Genomic DNA, 21344 nt, shown 5'->3' with positions numbered 1-21344 from the left:
TAGTGGCTCAGTCAGTTAAGCGTCCAACTTCACCTCAAGTCATGATCTCATGGTTCGTGGGTTCGAGCCCTGCATTGGGCTCTATGCTGATAGCTCAGAGCCTCGAGCCTGCTTCAGATTCTGTCTCCCTCTCTTTCTGCCCCTCCCCTGCTCATGCTCTGTCTCTCTCTCTCTCTCTCTCTCTCTCTCTCTCTCAAAAATAAACTTTTTTTTAAATGTAAAAAAGAAAAGGTAATGATTAATAAGACATGGTCCCTGAGCTTGAAAAACCATCTTAAAATTACCAGTCTGGGGGGGCGCCTGGGTGGCTCAGTTGGTTAAGCAGCTGACTTCGGCTCAGGTCATAATCTCACAGTTAGCGAGTTCCAGACCCACGTCAGGCTCTGTGCTGACAGCTCAGAGTCTGGAGCCTACTTCGGATTCTGTGTTTCCCTCTCTCTTGCTTCTCCTCCCCTGCTCGTGCTCTGTCTCTCTCTCTCTCTCTCTCTCTCTCAAAAATAAATTAACATTAAAAAAAGAAAGAAATTTAAAAAAAAAGTGGACAGTCTTTCCCCAACATGATTCTTTTTAAACCACTAATGCGTATTATAAATACCTGCTGTAAAGAGGTTAACAAAGAAAGATGTATGCAATATCAGAAATTGAAGGCAATCAATCCAGACTTTCAAAGATTTAATGAAACAAAACAAGACAAAACCTACTCTCTGTCTAAAACAACAACTATTACACGCTATAATTTAAATATAGAATATCTTTAAGAGGGTTGATTATCAAAGATCCACCCAGAAGGTGTCTTTAAAAATAAGATTGATATACTTGATTTTTTGGCTCTCAGTGCTTAGTCCTGGCAATGTCTGAGGTTAGCTGTGGAGCCCTGGAAAACCATAGCATTCTGAGTCTCGTCTGTGAAATGGGGATAATACTCGTGATTTCACAAGGATATTGTAACAATAAAATGAGAATGCATATGTAAAAGGTCCTTGATATTAACTCCTAATGAAATAAAAATCTCTATAATGCCTTCTAGCTTTAAATTTTTATAATTAAAGTAAATTATTATTAGGGAGTTTAGTTAAAAGGAATCCTTTTTAAAGACACCTACTCAAGTAGTTTGGGATAAAATGATGTAACAATTGAGATTTGCTGCAAACGAATTCAGTGGGAACAGTGGCTTTGTGTAGAGGTTTGGCTATATTTTGAGTATTATTGAAGCCAGGTTATGGGTACATGAGAGTTTGTTAAAAACCATTGTTTGATTTGTATTTGAAATTTTCATACTGTGAAAAGCAAAACAGCAAAGGGGAAACTCAGGGCAATTTCTATTTAGTCCACATGCTACCTAATTAAGGCTATTTCTTTTTCTTTTCTTTTTTTTTCTTTTTTTAATGTTTATTTATTTGGGAGGTGGGCAGAGAGAGAGGGAGACAGAGGATCCGAAGAAGGCTCTGCACTGACAGCAGTGAGCCCAACGCAGGGCTCAAATTCAAGGGCTGTGAGATCATCACCTGAGCCGAAGTTGGACACTCAACTGACTGAGCCACCCAGGCACCCCAAGGTTATTTCTTGAAGCAAACTTTGATATTTAAAAAAATGGTAGCAAGAGATACAGGTATGCTGTTTCGAAGGGGAACATACACCTCAATGTTTATAGCAGCACTATCGACAATAGATGAAGTATGGAAAGAGCCCAAATGTCCATCAATGGATGAATGGATATATATATGATGGAGTATTACTCGGCAATCAAAAAGATTGAAATCTTGCCACTTGCAACTACGTGGATGGAACTAGAGGGTATTATGCTAAGCGAAATTAGAGGAAGACAACTATCATATGACTTCACTCATATGAGGACTTTAAGAGACAAAACAGATGAACATAACGGAAAGGAAGCAAAAATAATATAAAAACAGGGAGGGGGACAAAACAGAAGAGACTCTTAAACATAGAGAACAGAGGGTTGCTAGAGGGGTTGTAGGAGGGGGGATGGGCTAAATAGGTAAGAGGCATTAAGGAATCTACTCCTAAAACCATTGTTGCACCATATGCTAACTAACCTGGATGCAAATTAAAAAATAAATCATTAATAAAAATGTAAAAAAATAAAACTGAAAAATGAAAAAAAATGGTAGCAATTTTAAATGCAAAATGCATAAGCGTTCAAGGATTTGATAATTTGATTACATTTTCACATAAGCTTTTAATTCATTTTTAACTAAAGGAAACCTATTATAATTAAATGCTACAGCAAAAAATTACATTTACGCAATTTGAGATTATTAGTGGAATGAACACGTTAACCTATAGAACCTTAAACATTTGGGAGATTTTTCCCAAGAGAAATTTCAGGGTATGTTAACAATTTTCTGTCTTTAAGTACATAATTACATATCAATAGTTCAAATGATGATATGTTGGATATTTCTGCAAGAAAATCTATCACTATTGTAAAGAGAACTTAGCAGTAAGTATATACAATGTGCTCCCTTTCTGACCTTGGAGGTGGGAGTTCTCTAGGAACTCTTCGTGAGTGTCTTTTGCTTCTCCAGGCTTTGCTGATCGATGCTCACTCCTCAGAGAGATCTTCCACCATCTAAAGATTACCTGTGATTGGATAGAAGGGGAGAGAAATTAAAGCTGATCTCAATACCAACAGCTACACTTCGGTCTGGGATTTTGAAAACTCGTGGCAGTAGGCACATAAGGCTGTGTGTCCAACATCAGCTATGACTTTGCGATCCAGCATCACATCAAATTAGAAAGGAGGTCTGTGCATCTCACATTTCCCTTAGAGATCAGGGTCACAAAATCAAAGTGCTGGAAGGCATCTTAAAAATCTATCAAGTCGGGGCGCTGTGGGGGGCTCAGTCGGTTAAGCGTCCAACTTCAGCTCAGGTCATGACCTCACAGTTCGTGAGTTCGAGCCTCACTTCCGGCTCTGTGCTGGCAGCTTAGAGCCTGGAGCCTGCTTCAGATTCTGTGTCTTCTTCTCTCTCTGCCCCTACCCTGCTTACACTCTCTCTCTCAAAAATAAGCATTAAAAAAATTAAAAAAGAAAAATCTGTGAAGTCAGTGGATGTTAAACCACACAGACCCAGATGGCTATCTGTCTCTTGAGGATCTCTGAGTAGAGAGATTCTCTAACTTGGGGAGCTGGTTCCAAAGTAACTGCTCCGCTCCACTCTCTGCCTCCCTTCCTGTCTACGGGGCAGACGGGATGAGTGGATATTTTACTCATAGAGAAAGGACAGTTACACGGCCAGGGCTGGGGAAAGCACCGTTGTGCTTTGTTTGATGCGTGTAAGTGTCATTACGTAACCAGGACACTTCTTGGTAATGGATCTGCCCATAGTCCATTTGTCTTCTACGAGCATGGTGGTTTATTTGAAGCAAACCTCATTTCCCTGGTTACGAACCGCACCTAAATTCTATGTTGATTTCATGGCAGTGTCAGCCCTTGGCCCTAATGAGGAGCCCTGTGAAGCTTATTCAATTTATCTCACGTTTTTCAACCTGTCATGGAACTCGGTAGTTAATTGAGATCGTAAAACTTCCACCAAACAAACCAGCTTCTTTCTACACTTAGATGAGGGCTTTGGGGGAAGAGATGGGTTAGGAGACAGTGCGGAGAAACTGGTTGGCTTCCTCTCTCCCTAGCATTGCCACGTGAGGTTAAAATTGCCGTCAGGAAGACTCTCCCCAAGGCAAAATTGCTAAAGCAGGTAAAGCTTGCTACGGGGCCTCCCTTTATTTATTTCCTCTCCCCTATCCCCACCCACCCATTGCTCCCTGGGGTCCTCACAAGTCTTGGTGTACCTTTTTTGGGCCACTGTGAGCAAAAGACACTCACGAAGAGTTCCTAGAGAACTCACATCCCTACTAGTTCTTTGGCCCTTCTTGGTTGTTCTGGAACCACCCCCCCACCCCCACCCCCACCCCCACCCCCACCCCCACCCCCACCCCCAGCCTTTGAAGTGCCAGACCTTCTCCTTGCTTCTTACTCCTTGCCCCCTTGCTTACAGGCCTGGGCTTCAGCCAGCTTTCCTCTCCTTCTAGAGCTGCCTCCCTGCGTCCTATCATCTCCTGAGGCTCATCTCCCACCTGTCTCCCCTTCCCTGATATCTGAAGGATAACTGCTATCTCTCAGGAACATGGAGATGTGCTATGCCACCCTACCTAGCACCCTGCCCAACAGCAGGTAGGTCCTTTAAAGGGTTACTGTTCATTTGGATGTTGTGCTGATTGCTATAGATAAGGGGGAAAGAATGTGTACGTTACAAAACTCTAAAGTCTTGGGGCGCCTGGGTGGCTCAGTGGGTTAAGCGTCTGACTTCAGCTCAGGTCATGAACTCGCAGCTGGGGAGTTTGAGCCCCGCGGCGGCTCCAGGCTGACGGCTCAGAGCCTGGAGCCTGTTTCAGATTCTGTGACTCTGTCTCTCTCTGCCCCTCCCCTGCTTGTTCTCCGTCTCTCTCTCTCTCAAAAATAAATAAACATTAAGAAAAAAAAAAAGAAGTGGTGGGTTGTCTCTCCCTGTGGCCATACCACCAGGAGGTATGTTACAAGGAAAGCGAGTCTCAGATTGAATTCTGCCATGTCACCAAGCAGGCACAAAAGTCCAAACTACGTTTCTGGAAGGTCAGTGGAGTCCCGTCCTCGCCAACCCCTGGGGCACTGTGCGGGAACCTTCACGGGAAAGTTTCTCTCTGCTACAAGCACACCTATGTTACAATGACATAATCAGCCACAGTTCTAGCCAGATCACACAACCAAATCCTTAGTTAGGTGGACAATTCAGGAACAGATGGAGTTCTAGACCAATCACTACTCCAGCAATGTTATACGACCAAGCTTACTTCTTAACATTGTTCAAAGAAAGGCGGAGAGATGCATAGAGTTGTTGACTCGCTATATTGTACTCCTGCTATGAATATAACAGTGTGTGTTAACTACTCCGGAATTAAAGTAAAATAAATAAATAACAAAACATTTACTTTTTTTTTTATGTGTTATTTATTTTTGAGAGCAAGAGAGACAGAGCACGAGTCGGGGAGGGGCAGAGAGAGAGGTAAAGACACAGAATCCGAAGCAGGCTCCAGGATCCGAGCTGTCAGCACGGAGACCCCACACAGGACTCGAACTCACCGAACCGAAAGATCATGACCTGAGCCGAAGTCAGACGCTTAATCGACGGAGCCACCCAGGCGCCCCGATAACAAAACATTAAGAAAGGCAGAGAGACACTTGTTCAATCTTATTTATCAGCCTCATATCTTGCTTGTTACTCATTTGTTTCATCAGTGAAAAATTATTTCCAACATTTAGTATACTAATTCATCAACCCTCTGGTACTGATTTAGAAGGCCACATTTGAAGTGCTTGCCAATAATGGCCTCTAGAGGGAGAAGCCTCAGGGCACAAACTCAAGTCAACTTGCTCACAGATCAGCATCGGCTCCTCTGACGTATCTGAAGTGAATTACTGAGAATGTAACACTAGCCTAAAGAAAGACGACTGGCTAGACCCAGAGTCCAAGCCTCCTCCCTTCGAACTCATAAACATAGGGTTTGTTCTGAGGCCCGAAGCTTTCTTCAAGTATGACCTTTATCCTACAGTCATTGGGTCATCTCTACAGGGCAGTACATAAAAAGCTAATATTCAGAATCACTACTTAGCTTTGTCAAGACTCGCTTATGTTCCAAATGTTGTACTTATTAAAACAGAAAATTATGGTAGATATTTTCTACCACTTATTGTCTTTCAGATTGGTAAAGGTTTCCTTCCCTTCCCTTCCCTTCCCTTCCCTTCCCTTCCCTTCCCTTCCCTCCCCTCCCCTCCCCTCCCCTCCCCTCCCCTCCCCTCCCCTCCCCTCCCCTTCCTTTTTTCTTTTTTTAAGTGACAAGGGAAGAATAAAGCCCTTAATAATCATTGAGAGAGGCGTGAATTGGTTTGGCAAATACCTATCAAAAGGCCATTCATGCCTTTTGACCCAAACATTCTACTTGTTAAGAATGTATCCTTTGTTGGGGCACCTGGGTGGCTCGGTTGACTAAGTGTCCATATCTTGATTTTGGCTCAGGTCATGATCTCATGGTTCTTGAGCCTGAGTCCCACATTGGGCTCTGCATTGACAGTGTGGAGCCTGCTTGAGATTCTCTCTCTTTCCCCCTCTCTCTGCCCTCCCTGCCTCTCTCTCTCTCTCTCTCTCTCTCTCTCTCGCTCTCGCTCTCGCTCTCAAAATAAATAACTTTTTTTTTCTTTAAAATACATCATCTTCTTTTTTTTTTAATTTTTTTTTCAACGTTTATTTATTTTTGGGACAGAGACAGAGCATGAACTGGCGAGAGGCAGAGAGAGAGGGAGACACAGAATCGGAAACAGGCTCCAGGCTCCGAGCCATCAGCCCAGAGCCCGACGCGGGGTTCGAACTCACGGACCGCGAGATCGTGACCTGGCTGAAATCGGACGCTTAACCGACTGTGCCACCCAGGCGCCCCTAAACAACTTTTTTTTAAAAAAAGAAGTTATCCTGAGGAATTTGCCAGAAAATGTGTATAGCATTTTCCATGTGTTTGCCATAGGTTAATTACGACAATGAACAATCAGAACTGACCTAAGGGTTTGCCAGCTGGGACTAATTAAATAATGATGGCACATTTAGATGATGGAATATTTCACAGCCAATAAAATATTATGTGAAAATATAACACAGAACAATGCTAATGATGATTTGTTAAAAGGCTCACAAGTGTATACACCACTAATCCAAATATTGAAAGGAAAGTATTTATACATGCAGAGGGAAGGAACATCAGAGTGGGAGCAAATATAACATGCCAGATGGAGTTTGAAGGGAGCAGAGCTATGAGGTATCCCCAAATATTTGTGAACTGATTGCTACTTATTAGCTAGATATTAGCTCATCAGCTCATTTTAGCTCATATATTCATACATAGCTATTGTCAGGTATTTAGCTCTATTTTGAAAATGTTCAAGCCTATAAATATTGTTTTAAGCATCTTGTTCTTATTAACCGTGCATGTTTTGTTAACGAACATGCAAGACAAGCTGCTGAGGGGCTTACGCTGGTTTTTGCAAGTTGAGATATGGCTGTCACATGGGCTTCACTGTCCTCTCCCCGGGTCCCCCGAATCTCCCGACTGCCTGTGAGCAGTACACGACTGTCTTTTTATGAATGGAGAAACCCACCGTGGACAGCTGAGATAACTCGCATCCGTTTCTGAGGCTCGGGGAATCTTCTGGTGTCGCCCCGTCTACTTCTCGTACAGGGCCTCATACCCGCTCCAGGAAGGATGGGCAGGCAGCCTCCTCAGAGGATACGCACCAGGATTTGATATCTTAGTAGAAAACACGTGATCGCTGGCAGAATTCTTTAACATTTTAATTTATATATAGCATGTTTTTAGACTTCTATATATTTCCAGTATATCTTTGTATTATAAACTTGGACATTGAGCTTACTTTGTTGTCGTTGTTGTTTTAATGCTTATTTATTTTGCGAGAGAGGGAAAGCAGGGGGGACAGGGCAGAGAGAGGGAGAGAGAGAACCCCAAGCAGGCTCTGCACTGTGAGCCTGTCATGATCTCATGAACCACGAGATCATGACCTGAGCTGAAATCAAGAGTCGGACGCTCAACCGACAGAGCCACCCACGTGCCCCTGAGCTTACTTTGAAAAGAGAGGTCAAAGATTTCTCATTAACCTCCTGGCATCTCTCCTTCACCGGTTAGGAAGGCAAGATGAGGAGGCATTTGTCGTTCATCTGGTAAAGGCCCCTAAACGTTAGGTCCTTTCCACCACTGGGACAGCAACTCAGTAGGCAGCCCTTGAGGGGACACGGGAAAAAAAGTGGGCCCAGCTGGGCATCTCAGCATCTGAGTATATTTGGACAATGCACACCCCCGCCCTCCCCCAGGGTTGAGACTGTGCTCCCACCACTACCCCTGCTGAGAAATCCTACTAATGGGAGAAAAGCAGAGACTCTGCGATTAGATGGGTCTGGGTTTGTTTTTTGTTTTTTGTTTTTTTTTTAATTTTTTTTTCAACATTTATTTATTTTTGGGACAGAGAGAGACAGAGCGTGAACAGGGGAGGGGCAGAGAGAGAGGGAGACACAGAATCAGAAACAGGCTCCAGGCTCTGAGCCATCAGCCCAGAGCCTGACGCGGGGCTTGAACTCACGGACCGCGAGATCGTGACCTGGCTGAAGTCGGACGCTTAACCAACTGCGCCACCCAGGCGCCCCTAGATTGGTCTGGGTTTAAACCTTGTTTTCTATCAGATACCTTGGGCAAATGTCTTCATCTTTTTTGGCCTCGGTTTCCTCATCTCCAAAATGGAAATAATGATGATGACTCTTGGAGGGATAACACGGGAGAAATCCAAAGCCCCCAGCCCGATGCCAGATATGGAGTGTGCCCCATAGAGGTGGGTCCTTGCCTCTTTCTCCCTTCTCCTCTTGTTCACCTGCTGGTCAGGCCTTCATATCCATAGAAACCAACTCAGCCCCAAATCCCAAACATCTTCTTTCTCATCAACTAGCTAACAATATTCGCTCTTATGCAGCGAGGTTTGCTTTCCTGATCGGATTCTTCACAACACATAATTTATTTCAGTTTTTCACTCTGACCTGATGTTCGATTTTTTTTTTAATCTTCAGTAATCATTAAGAATTGCATGCTCTTTGCTGTAGTTCTTCAACAGCATAATTAAGAAGAATCATCTATCTGTCATCTATCTAGTTAAAAACAAAGTTACTTAGGAAGGGTTAGAGTAACTTGCCAGATAGCACACAGCCAGTGGGAGTTTCCAAATCTTTCTCAGCGTCTGTCTAGGAAATAGTTTTGTAAGTGAGCACACGGTGCTCTCTGCTTTGTCTTGCAGACTATTGTTATTCTAACAGATCAAGTTTCTCCCTGCTTTGGACATCATGTATAATTGGGGGATTTCACAGAGTGGGGTTTGAGATTCTGTGTCATGGAGAGCTTGGGAATCAGATCTGTTATTAGGTGAAGAAGGATTTTGTTATCTGAACAGCCTACTGAGAAATGGAGAAGTTAGGACTGCTAGGTAAACTCCACATGTAACTTTACCTTTCAATACCACTCAAAAACTCACAAAGCACTGGTTTTCCAAAAGGTAGAAAGGTGTTATTTTTTTAGATGAACTATGAAGATAGTTTTATTTCACCTTATTTAAAATAGCCCATAATTCTGATATGTTTTGGGGGCAAATTTACAACATCAAATATGTGTTCCTCTATGTTTGGTTCAATTTGTATAAACACAGCGAAACTTAGATTTTCAGCCATCCAAATTTTCACTCTGGGATGGTAGTAATCACTAGGAATTAAAACCTTAGGAATAAAAGCAACATTATTTAAAATGGAGAGGAGTCTGAGGTTGAAATAAGAATGGAATAAACTGAAATTAACAAGGATTGTGTTGAAATAGTTCTTTCCTTCAAGAATTCACAAATGAAGTTGCCCTTGGAGAATCAAATTAGTAAATTTCAGGGGCACCTGGGTGGCTCAGTCTGTTAAGCACCAGACTTCAGCTCAGGTCATATCACCGTTGGTGAATTCAAGCTCTGCATCGGGCTCTGTGCTGACAGCTCAGAGCCTGGAGCCTGCTTCGGATTCTGTGTCTCCCTTTAGCTCTGCCCCTCCCCCACTTGCTGTGTGTGTGTGTGTGTGTGTGTGTGTGTGTGTGTGTGTGTGTGTGTCTTTCAAAAATAAACATTAAAAATTTTTTTAAGTAGTAAATTTCAAACACGATGAATGTGATTAGGAATTGATAGCAGTCTTTGTTGGTTGCCACCCACCTGCCTTTTCTAGAGGAGCCCTGATTTGTCCAGCAAAGTCTCTCTTCTGCATAGCTTACGCACAGATTGCAGGCCTCATCTCTAGCTCCAGAAGGCGGGACACGATTGGTCTAAGTCATTTCCGGTAGTTCCCTCCATACCCTCACCAGTGATTGGTATGGGCATGGGCATGTGATAAAATTTTGGCCAATGAGACACCAGAAGTCAGCAGAAGCTTCCAGAAGATTTTATCACTTATACAGAGAAACACATCCCCTTTTTGGACACCGGCCGTTGTGCTTTGATGTGACTGCTGGAGTTACTGTAGCCATTTTGTGACTAAGAGGGGAGCCAGGTTGAGATGACAGCAGTCACCTGGAGGACACAGAAGCAATAAGTTGTGGAGAGGAGGAGCCAGAGCACTGTCACTGTGTTGGGAACCTCTTTTCCGTTGGATGTGTTTATGTGAAATAATACCATATTTCATCAGATCGAATACACCAGCCATTGTATGCCACGGTATTATTTTATGTGTCATGTAGAAATAGCTCTGTCCAAAAAAATCGAAGTACAATGTTTTTTTAATCACTTATATTTATTGAAAGTCTCTTTTGTTCTTCACTAGACATGTACTTCATTATGTTTTTCTTAGCATTTGAATTACTTCATTAATTGTATAGATTATATTGACACAATATATGTATTTTTTTAATTTTTATTTTTATTAATTTTTAAAATATTTATTTTTGAGAGAGAAAAAGAGAGAATGCATGCACATAAGCAGGGGAGAAGAAGAGACAGAGGGAGAGAGAGAATCCCAAGCAGGCTCTGCACTGGCAGCACAGTGCCTGATGTGGGGCTCGATCTCATGAACCATGAGATCATGACCTGAGCTGAAATCTAGAGTCGGTCACTTAACCAACTGAACCACCCAGGGGTCTCTGTATTTTGCTAAATATAATAAAGTTATATTGCCCGCGTGTATACTTAAAAAAGGAAAATATAAGTGGAATAAACAAATGAAGGTATTCCTGAAACTCCCCCATATTCAGAATCTGAGTCTTCTGGATCATTCTTTGAATGAGAGTTTCAACGTCTGACTCAGAATATCGTCCTCCATGACATCAAGAACATGGTGATAACAGCAATACAGTACTGAACTCTTCAGCTGGCTTTGCAGTTCTGTAGAGCCGGCTTCCTTTTGATTTCTACTTTGGGAGGGCTGTAAACGTCTCAGATTCACCCCTACTTCCTTGTAGCTTCTGGATTTTCTTCCAAGCTGCTGCTCTCATGCTTGGGCTTCTGAGTTGTTTTCAGTTTCTGGCTCTTATGGATAAAGTTTCTGTAAACATTTGTGCACGGGTTTTTGCCCCCTTTTGCTCCTTTTAAGTTGTTAACCATCGGGGCGCCTGGGTGGCTCGGTCGGTTAAGCGTCCGACTTCGGCTCAGGTCATTATCTCACGGTCCGTGAGTTCGAGCCCCGCATCGGGCTCTGTGCTGACAGCTCAGAGACTGGAGCCTGTTTCTGATTCTGTGTGTCCCTCTCTCTCTGACCCTCCCCCGTTCATGCTGTCTCTCCCTGTCTCAAAAATAAAATAAACGTTAAAAAAAAAAATTTAAAAAAAAAGTTGTTAACCATCTTCTATTCATTAACAATTCTTTATAATAAATTGTCCTTGGTAAAATAACAGTATGGTTTCTGTCTCCTCAGTGGACCTTGCTTGAGATCACTGATACGAATCTTTAATCATTCATTATGTAGGGCACTCAGTAAGAGCTTTTAATTTGGGTACACTTCAGGTTTAGGACATTTTCTTGTACAGTGTTTCTCAGGAATTCCTTTTTTTCAGGTATTGGATGTCCTGGTCTAATTCTTTTATTTTTTCCCTGTTTTCCATCTCTTATCTTTGGTTCTTTTTCTCTAGGAGATTTCCTCAATTTTATATTCCAACCCTTCTGTTGAGTTTTTCATTTTTTTCCTATCATATTTTTTTATTTTTTAAAAGGTGTTTAACTTTTTCTGAATGCTACTTTTTTATTGTGTTCTATTCTTGTTTCATGGATACAAAACCTCTTCTTACCCTGCTGGGAACATTACTGATAAGTATTTTGCTCTGTCTGTGTGCATTCTCTACTTTTTCCAAAATTATATTTCCTGGATTTTGTTGTTCATGGTGGTATTGATGATTTGATTTGCCTTTCCTCAAAAGCCTGATAATTCTTAGATGTGCATGGGTATTCAGGAGTGGGGTGCTAGGAAGCTGACCGGAAGTTCTGGCATTCGAGCAGGGCTTGTTCAGAGGAAGACTTCTTTATAGGGTGACCTGCTGGGGCTCTCTGGTTGGAGGATCCTGACTATTAATACCTTTTGATCTCGTTACTTGGCCTGGTCTGATTCTCCAGGGAAGAATCTTCTAGTTTTTTCCCTCCTGAGCCTTGGGAGAGTGAGTCTCCTAAATCAGTATTTGGATTTTCACTTAATCTCTTGCCATAGTTAACACTGAGTCCCTCTGTCCCAGTGGCCTGGGGGCCCGAGGCCATACATACTCCTCCAGAGTACATACATACATCCATACTCCTCCAGAGACCAAACTTCCAGTCTTCTGGGGGGTGAAGCAAAACTGATGTTGGTTGTGCAGAGGAGGGGAGGATATGAAGAAGGTGGTTGTAACATCTCAAACAGAATTCCAATCATTCCTACTGTTGCCAGGTCCTTCTTTACCCTTGCTTTCAAAAGAACCCACTCCTGGGACGCCTGGGTGGCTCAGTTGGTTGAGCGTCCGACTTCGGCTCAGGTCATGATCTCGCGGTCTATGAGTTCGAGCCCCGCGTCGGGCTCTGTGCTGACAGCTCAGAGCCTGGAGCCTGCTTCGGATTCTGTGTCTCCCTCTTTCTCTGCCCCTCCCCTGCTCATGCTCTGTCTCTCTCTCTGTCAAAAATAAATAAACATTAAAAAAAAAAAAAAGCCCACTCCTACCCATTCTTGAGCTTTGCTGCTCTTGAGACTCTGGGGCACAAATCTGATGGCTTCTCCACTTGCCCACCCTGAGCTTAGATTTTAGCTTTGTCAGGGCTGTTAAATCAGCTTCTAGTAGGTCATCCAACTTCTAGCACGCAGAATTGTTGCCTTTCCTATTCTCTTTGTCTTTGTGGGTTTATGCTTTAGGAAAACCCTGTAATTGTCATTTTAGTGGTGTTGCCCGAGGGAGGGAAGGTATATAACAGTTTTTTAACTAGAAGCTGTACTTAGTGTATTCTTAAGATGTTTACAATGCTACAGAGAATCTGATATATATATTTCTTAATTTAATTTAAATACATAGGATAATATAAATGATTGAGTTGGTAGTCAATATTTAAACTTAGGAATATCTATTAAGTTTATCATGATTTTAAGATATCTAAAAGTTTAAAAGAGTTTGATCTATATTTTTACATTTGTTTCATTACAGTTTTTCAAACACTTGGTTTGATTTTGTTAGATTTGTAATTATGTCTCTTTAGAATTTAGAAATGCTTGAGAAAATAAAAGACATTAAATTTGTGGTATAGTTCGAAATGCTTAAGATGATTTAATTAAGTTGCAAATGGTATTTACATTTAAGAGAACTTAATTTTATTAAATTTATAAGTTCCATGGCTTTAATTGATAATTTCTAAGATAATCTGATTAAGTTTGTAAATAGTGCTTAAAAGTTTAAGAGATTATAATTTGTTAACTGTAAGTAGCTCATTAAATGTTTATCAAAGGATAATGGAACTCAGTGTTTTTAATTTTCATTCATAATTACTTGATTTATATTTGAATTTACTAGGTTTGTATTTGAAAGTTTAAAGAAAAATAGGTTTTAAGGGCGTCTGGCTGGCTCAGTTGGTGGAACTCACGACTCTTAATCTCAGGGTTGTGAGTTCAAGCCCCACATTGGGTGTAGAGATTATAAATAAATAAATTTTAAAGAAAAATAGGGTCTTACTTTTTAGCTTTAATTGAATAGCAGTGATAAACACAAATAACTGTAATAAATTAAAATATTTGTATTAAATTATAAATTATAAATAATTAAAAATAATTATAAAACAGTTTCCTAAATCAGATTAAAAAGATTGATTTAGGAATCTGGGGACAACTGAGTGGCCATTTGGAGAAAAAAAAAAAATTGATTGGCCTAACGACCAAGATAAACTCCAAACAGATCAAAGATCTACATGCTAAAAATGAGACCATAAAAGTACTAAAAGGAAACCTGGTAAATTTCTTTATTATCTTTCCAACTATGTTAAAAACCCAAAAACCAGGGGCGCCTGGGTGGCTCAGTTGGTTAAGCATCTGACTTCGGCTCAGGTCAAGATTTCACAGCTCATGGGTTTGAGACCCGCATGGGATTCTGTGCTGACAGCTCAGAGCCTTGAGCCTGCTTGGGATTCTGTCTCCCTCTCTCTGCCCCTCCTCTGCTCATTCTGTGTGTGTGTGTCTCTCTCTCTCTCTCTCAAAAATAAACATTTAAAAAAATTAAAAATAAATAAAGATTTAAAAAACCCAAAAGTCAGGAAAGAGAAGATTGATAAATATGACTCTATAAATATAAAAAACTTGGAAACATGGAAATATTTAAAGCAACTTTATCTGTAACAGCTCTAACTTGGAAACAACCAAAATATCTATCATTTTATGATAGATAAATACATCCATATGACTAAATATTACTCAGCAATAAAAGGAACTGCTGATATGTGCAATCACATGGTTGAATCTCAAAAGAATTATGTTAAGTGAAAGAAGCTGGACATAAAAGGCTACAGACTGTCTAATCCCATTTAGGACATGTTGGAAAAGGCAAAACAGAAATCAGATGAGTGCTACTAAAGGGATGGGGATGGGAGAGGAGAATGTGACCAGAAAGGGGCATGAGGGAAATCATGGGTTGATAAAGATATTCCCTATCTTTACTATGGCACTGGTATTTCATTTGTCAAGCTCATGAAACCTATACAGGGTGATTTTTACTATATTAAAAGCATACATTGGGGTGCCTGGGCGGCTCAGTTGGTTAAGCGTCTGACTCTTGGTTTTGGCTCAGGTCATGATCTTACAGTTTTGTGGGTTTGAGCCCCGCATTGGGCTCTGCACTGGCAGTGTGGAGCCTCCTTGGAATTCTCTGTCTCGCACCCCCCCTCTCTATTCTTCCCCCATTCACTCTCACTGTCGCTCTCAAAATAAATAAATAAACTTAAAAAAATTTTTTTTTAATCATACCTTGGGGGCGCCTGGATGGCGCAGTCGGTTGAGTGTCCGACTTCAGCTCAGGTCACGATCTCGCGGTCCATGAGTTCGAGCCCTGCGTCAGGCTCTGGGCTGATGGCTCAGAGCCTGGAGCCTGTTTCCGATTCTGTGTATCCCTCTCTCTCTGCCCCTCCCCTGTTCATGCTCTGTCTCTCTCTGTCCCAAAAATAAATAAACGTTGAAAAATCATACCTTGATAAGCGGGGTGTCTCCCTCTCTCTGCCTCTCCTGCTCAAGCTCTGTCTCTCTCTCAAAAATAAATAAACATTAAAAAAAATTTTTTTTAAATACCATTTTCGTTTAGAAAATGGTACAGGGACCAGGGATAGTATCACACTGAGCATGATCATGCATGCTTTTTATTATTATTTATTATTGAAAGGCAGTTGACATCCAATGTTATATCAGTTTTAGGTGCAAAACACAGCCCAATTTTGTACGTTATGCAATGCTCATCGAGTGCTGTTACCATCTGTCACCATGCAACGATATTTCAATATTATTGACTATATTCCCTATGCTGTGCTTTTCATCTCTGTGACTCATTTATTTTAATACTGGACGTATTTTTCTTTTTATTATTATTTTTTTAAGTTTATTTATTTTTTTAGAGAGAGACAAAGACAGCGCCGTGGGGGAGGGGCAGAGAGAGAGACAGAGGGAGAATCCGAAGCAGGCTCTGCACTGTCAGCACAGAGCCCAATGTGGGGCTCGAACCCACAAAACCGTGAGCCGAAATCAAGAGTCAGGCACTTAACTGACTGAGCCACCCAGGCGCACCAATACTGGAAGTTTTTTTTACCTCTTAATCCCCTTCACCTATTTCACCCATCCCTTCACCCTCTTCCCCTCTGGCAACCACTAGTGTGTTCTCCGGATTTATTTTTTGATTATACATGGTTTTTTTGTTTTTTTTTTTTTTAATATTCTCAACGTTTATTTATTTTTGGGACAGAGAGAGACAGAGCATGAACAGGGGAGGGGCAGAGAGACAGGGAGACAGGGAGACACAGAATCGGAAACAGGCTCCAGGCTCTGAGCCGTCAGCCCAGAGCCCGATGCGGGGCTCGAACTCACGGACCGCGAGATCGTGACCTGGCTGAAGTCGGACGCTTAACCGACTGCGCCACCCAGGCGCCCCTGATTATACATGTTTTTAATATCATCCTTATTTTCACACTGAAATCCTGGAATCAGAATTCCAGATTCTGACTCATTAGAAGCTATTATTTTAACTTGATAACTCACTATAGAGGTTGTAGCTATTAGTTTTGTTTCCTCCTCCTAAGTTTTGAGATCCAGAAATGCAGCTTTAAGCAATATTCTTTCTAGAAAAACATTCTATTACGATAAAGCAAATTGGAGGTCCTACAGAATTCATGACGACTGTAATTTCCTCCTTACCATGCATAAAAACTTGGGCATTTATACCCCAGACACTATACAACATTAGGAAGATTTTCTGAAGGCAAAACTTTCACAAGATTTTGCACAGAAGAAGGAGGATATGCAAGAAAACTACACATGCTAATGATAAAAATCTTTCCAAAAGAAAACAGGGGCAAAATCGCACATACTTATGATACGGGAAGAACAAGTCATATAAGCAGTAAGAGGATAGGGAACCTGGCTGGCTCAGTTGGTAGAGCATGTGACTCTTGATCTCCAGGTCATGAGTTCAAACCCCACGTTGGTCTTAGAAATTACTTAATTAGGGGTGCCTGGGTGGCGCAGTCGGTTAAGCGTCCGACTTCAGCCAGGTCACGATCTCGCGGTCCGTGAGTTCGGCCCCGCGTCGGGCTCTGGGCTGATGGCTCAGAGCCTGGAGCCTGTTTCCGATTCTGTGTCTCCCTCTCTCTCTGCCCCTCCCCCATTCATGCTCTGTCTCTCTCTGTCCCAAAAATAAATAAACGTTGGAAAACAAAAATTTAAGAAATTACTTAATTAAAAAAAAAGGCAGCAATAAGAGGATAAAACATGTCACAGCAAAGTGGATGGGACATCACTGACTGTGGTCCTACACCGTGAAGGCACAAATGGGGTTTCAAGGGTGTTCAAGCAGCTATTTTGGACCCAGAGGGACATTCCAGTGCTGAGATTTAGTACCAGGGTGACCTTGGGCAGGTCTCATAGTCTCTGCCTGCTTGCTCATATCCATCACAACTTCTGGGAGGATTAAAATGAAATGGTACATGTAAATGTGCTTAGCAGAGCACCAGATACGGTTTTGTGTTTCTATTCTATAAAATCATCGCTGGAATGCGTTTCCGTAAGAGGTTAAAAACACAGACGCAGCTCCCCAGGTTTAGAAGCAGCGCAGATCCACTCTTGCAGCGGTCGTCGGAGAACTTGATGAAACCCGCAATTTTCTCAGGCTGGAGATGGTGGGCTCATCCCCAAGTGCAGAAAGACAGTGTGAGGCAGGGCCACGCCAGTCAGTTCTAACACACGCTTTGCAGAGGCCTGACCCCAAAACAGTAAGTGTGTTTGCCAGATGGGCGTGCTAAAAATCTCAAAGAAATCCAAAGTACTCTATAAACAGTAAGATCAAAGCAAAAAAAAAAAAAGAAGAAGAAGAAGAAGAAGAAGGTCTGAACACAGCTGCAATTGCTTTTTTTTTTTTTTTTTTACCTTTGTATTAGCACAATATTATCTTCTGGAACAATGCCCAGAAAAAAGAATAGAATCTCTCCAAAACCTTCCTGGATAAGGGCAGGAAAAGTGACTGAGCAGGCAAAAGGCCCAGGTGTCTACGGCCCCGCTTCACGGAGCCCGTCTCGGGATGCACATGCCGCTAACTCACAACCTGCTTCTCCATAAAATTACTATTTACAACTCGAAGATGCTTTTGCTTTTACTTCTGGTAACAAGATAGTAATCTACTGGCAGAAAACTTAAAATGTCCCCAAGTTTCCTGGAGGTCTAGTTAGCGGTAGCTCTACATGTGCCTAATTCCCTGGCACGGAATGATGGAACAGTATGGACCCAGAGAAACTGACAGTTTCTCTCTCGATGAGATAAACATTTACTTATCAGAAACACAGTCTCCTCTCTTTCTCTCTCTCACCTCTCTGTCAGCAGCTACTAACTGTATTTCCTCTTGTTCCTCACCCATTCGATATTACACTTTCTGCAAATGCAGCCCCAGGTAGGGTCCAACCACTCGGGAAGGGGCCACTTCCTGGTTTTACTTGTGTGCCCCCTCTCAGGCTCTCTCCACATGTCGTGTTTCCCTCTTCCTTATGGTTTCTTTCTTCTTGTTTGTAAGATGAACACCTGCTACTGAATATTTCCATCTATTCCCTTCTCAGCCCCTATCTGCGAGTCAAAAAAGACTCACTAAAGTACGTGTGTTTCTGGGAATTAAATATAATTATTAAATATATCACAATTGGAGGTACTTTGTGCAAACCTTCCTCACCTTCTCTTATGGACTGAACTGTGTCCCTCTGATATTCCTATGCTGCAGCCCTAACCCCCAGTGTAGTTGTATTTGGGGACAGGGCCTTTGAAAGGGTAAAGGTTAAACAGGTAAATGAGATCTTATGAGTGGGTCCTAATCCAATATGATTGATATATATATTTTTTTAATGTTTATTTATTTTGAGAGAGAGAGAGAGAGAGAGAGAGAGAGAGAGAGAGAGAGAGAGAGAGCGCACAATTGGGGAGGATCAGAGAGAGAGAAAGAAAGAGAAAGGGAGACAGAAAATCCCAAGCAGGCTCCATGCTGTCAGCACAGAGCCCAACACGGGGCTCCAACTCATGAACTGATTATGACCTGAGCTGAAATCAAGAGTCGGACGCTTACCTGACTGAGCCACCCAGGTGTCCCATGACTGACATCCTTGTAAGAAGAGGAAGAGACAATGGGGATGTGCACTTTCAGAAGAAAGACCACAAGGGGCCACAGTGAGAAGGTGGCCATTGCAAGCTCAGGAGAGAGGCCTCAGGAGAAACCAAACCCACCAAGCCTTTGATCTTGGCTTCTACCCTTCAAAACTATGAGAAAATAAATTTCTGTTGTTGAAGCCACCCAACTTGTGGTATTTTGTTATGGAGGCCCTAGCAGACTAATACAGCTCCCAAAATGATTATGATAAAATAATAACAGGTTTTTAAGTGCCCACCATGAGTCACATGCCGTGTTCTTTGGACTTAATCCTATTTAATCTTTACAACAAGGGAGGTTAGTGCCGTTGTACATTTTACGGATGAAAAACTGGCTCTAACTCATTCACTGCTCAGTGGGATTTGAGTCCAGGTCTGCCTGACCCCAAAGCCTCTAAATCTGTTCAACATCTTGCCTTATTGGAATGATGAAAAGCCTTAACTTTTCAACGTCCACGATATGCAAGGAAGCAGCGGTGTTTATAAACCTGAAGGTGTTAATCTGCAAATCGTGACTATGTGGCATTGGATGGGTCTTTCACTTACTCTGGGTGGCGGTGTGACTGATGTGCTGAGATGTCAGAGCATTTCATTCCCTTCACAGGCCACAAGCACAGAGGGCGTTGTGTTGTTCTAGCAAAACTGACAAAGCCCTGTGCCCGTGGAGCTTACGTTTATGGGGTATGGGGTAAGTGAGCAAAACAAGTAAATATATTTCATAGTGTGTTAGAACATTAGGTAAATGCTGTGAAGAAAAACAAACTAGGAAAGCCAGACAAGGAGTACTGAGCAGGGACGGGGGTTCCATTTAAGTTGGATGATTGGAGCAGGTGTCATTTGAGCCCTTGCGAAGCCAGACGGTGAGACACAGGAGCCAGTAAACTGCTTTGCTTCTCACCCGACATGCCCCGTGTAGCCCTTCCCAACCAACAGGTTGGTAAGGAAAATCCTTTTCCAGCAAACTACCCTAAAGCTGAGTTGCTCACTGGAGACAAATTCTACCTGTACTGTATCGCATGACCCCAGGGTTACATCGCACGGACTTTCCTCCTAAATTGCAGATTGTAAGGGAGAAGAAGAGCAAAAAAGCAATCATGGACATGTTCTTCAAGTGCTTTGATATTCACTCACGTATTTGTTTTCATGTCTGGATGCTTTCTGATAGCCAGCCCCTTAGAAGATCTTGTCTGGAGCCCAGTGCGTCTTCCACCTGGAAGATGCTAGCAAACGCAATGAGAAATTGGCCTCCGGATGATCATCATCCCGTCTCGCTGGCCAGTGTCATGTCTCATCACTACCCCAGTGAGTTGTGTGCAGGTGCCATGTTTGGATTATACCGCCATGGATTTGCATACGCATGTCCGATGCCTAGAGTGTCCTCCCCTGCCTTGTCCTCCCGAAAAACTCATTCTTCACGACTTAGTTTGAGTCACTTTCTTTGCATCATTAACAGTAAAAGATCTTATTTGTCCGCCATTCAAATGACCCGCCGGGTTAACAAATGTTCTCTATTCTCTCTGGAAAACACTTAGCCCTCAATATATGCTCAAACTTCCCAAGAGATTTGAATCAGATCTTCAAAGGGTCTATAGTGATGGTCACATATCCATTTACGCGAGTCAAGACATTTATCAGTCAAATAAATATTTACTGTGTCCCTCTCCTCTGCGCAAAGCAGTGAGCCGGCCAACTGTTCATGGAAGAGGGCGGTATAAAAAGTGACTAAGTCTTACTTAAGAAGATCATATCTGTAGAGCTAGAATATGAACACAAAGTAATATAAAACAACTACTTATGTGACTTGTAAAATGAATATATGGCTTTAACTACTTAGAATCTATATTATGATATTGTAGTAAATAGGACACTCACTGGCTTAACACTCGTGTGCAAGAAATACAATTTTTCTGGGAAGTTTCTCTCTCCATCCCAACCCGAAGAAAACATGTTTCCTAAATCTAATCTCCGTCCCTTTGGCACCTCTTTCCTCTCTACTGAGGCTGAGTCCAAGTTTCTGAGGAGTGGGGAGTCCTCTGTGCCACGTTCGAGCCGGCAACGTGTGAGCTGCCCTCCATCCCATCGGTTCTGGGTTATCATGGAACAGGTCACAGGTAAGGGCTGCAGCGGTCTCCTCTTGGTCCTCTTTTGGCAACATTTCCTCCCACTAGTGGCCCGCAGAAGGAGGTGCCCTATGACACCTGAGTCCTGCAGGAGACAAAGAGCGTCCAGACACCGCCTTCTTTGGCCACCTGCTGGGGTAGGAGGGCACCCGAGACCCCTTAGCAGACTCCTATTCACCTGCCTCACCTGGTGGGGAGGAGAATGGTGAAGGTCTGTTCAGCTCTGGGAACTTCA

The 21344-nt window shown here is 42.4% G+C and overlaps 1 protein-coding gene across 4 annotated transcripts in view; it reads right to left on the bottom strand.

The window, feature by feature from the left end:
- FBXO36 (F-box protein 36) overlaps positions 1 to 21344 on the bottom strand; it is a 90237-nt gene that overhangs the window by 28176 nt on the left and 40717 nt on the right. For all 4 annotated transcript variants that reach the window (XM_003991229.6, XM_023259787.2, XM_019838812.3 and 1 more), the window contains one exon: positions 2496 to 2604. In XM_003991229.6, coding sequence (XP_003991278.1) covers positions 2496 to 2604 — 109 coding nt within the window. The remainder of the gene's footprint in view (positions 1 to 2495; positions 2605 to 21344) is intronic.

The sequence above is a fragment of the Felis catus genome, chromosome C1 (assembly GCF_018350175.1).
Source record: "Felis catus isolate Fca126 chromosome C1, F.catus_Fca126_mat1.0, whole genome shotgun sequence".
Classification (NCBI taxonomy): Eukaryota; Metazoa; Chordata; class Mammalia; order Carnivora; family Felidae; genus Felis; species Felis catus.
Note: the sequence above shows the minus strand (reverse complement) of the source record. Positions and strands in the feature narration are given on the sequence as shown.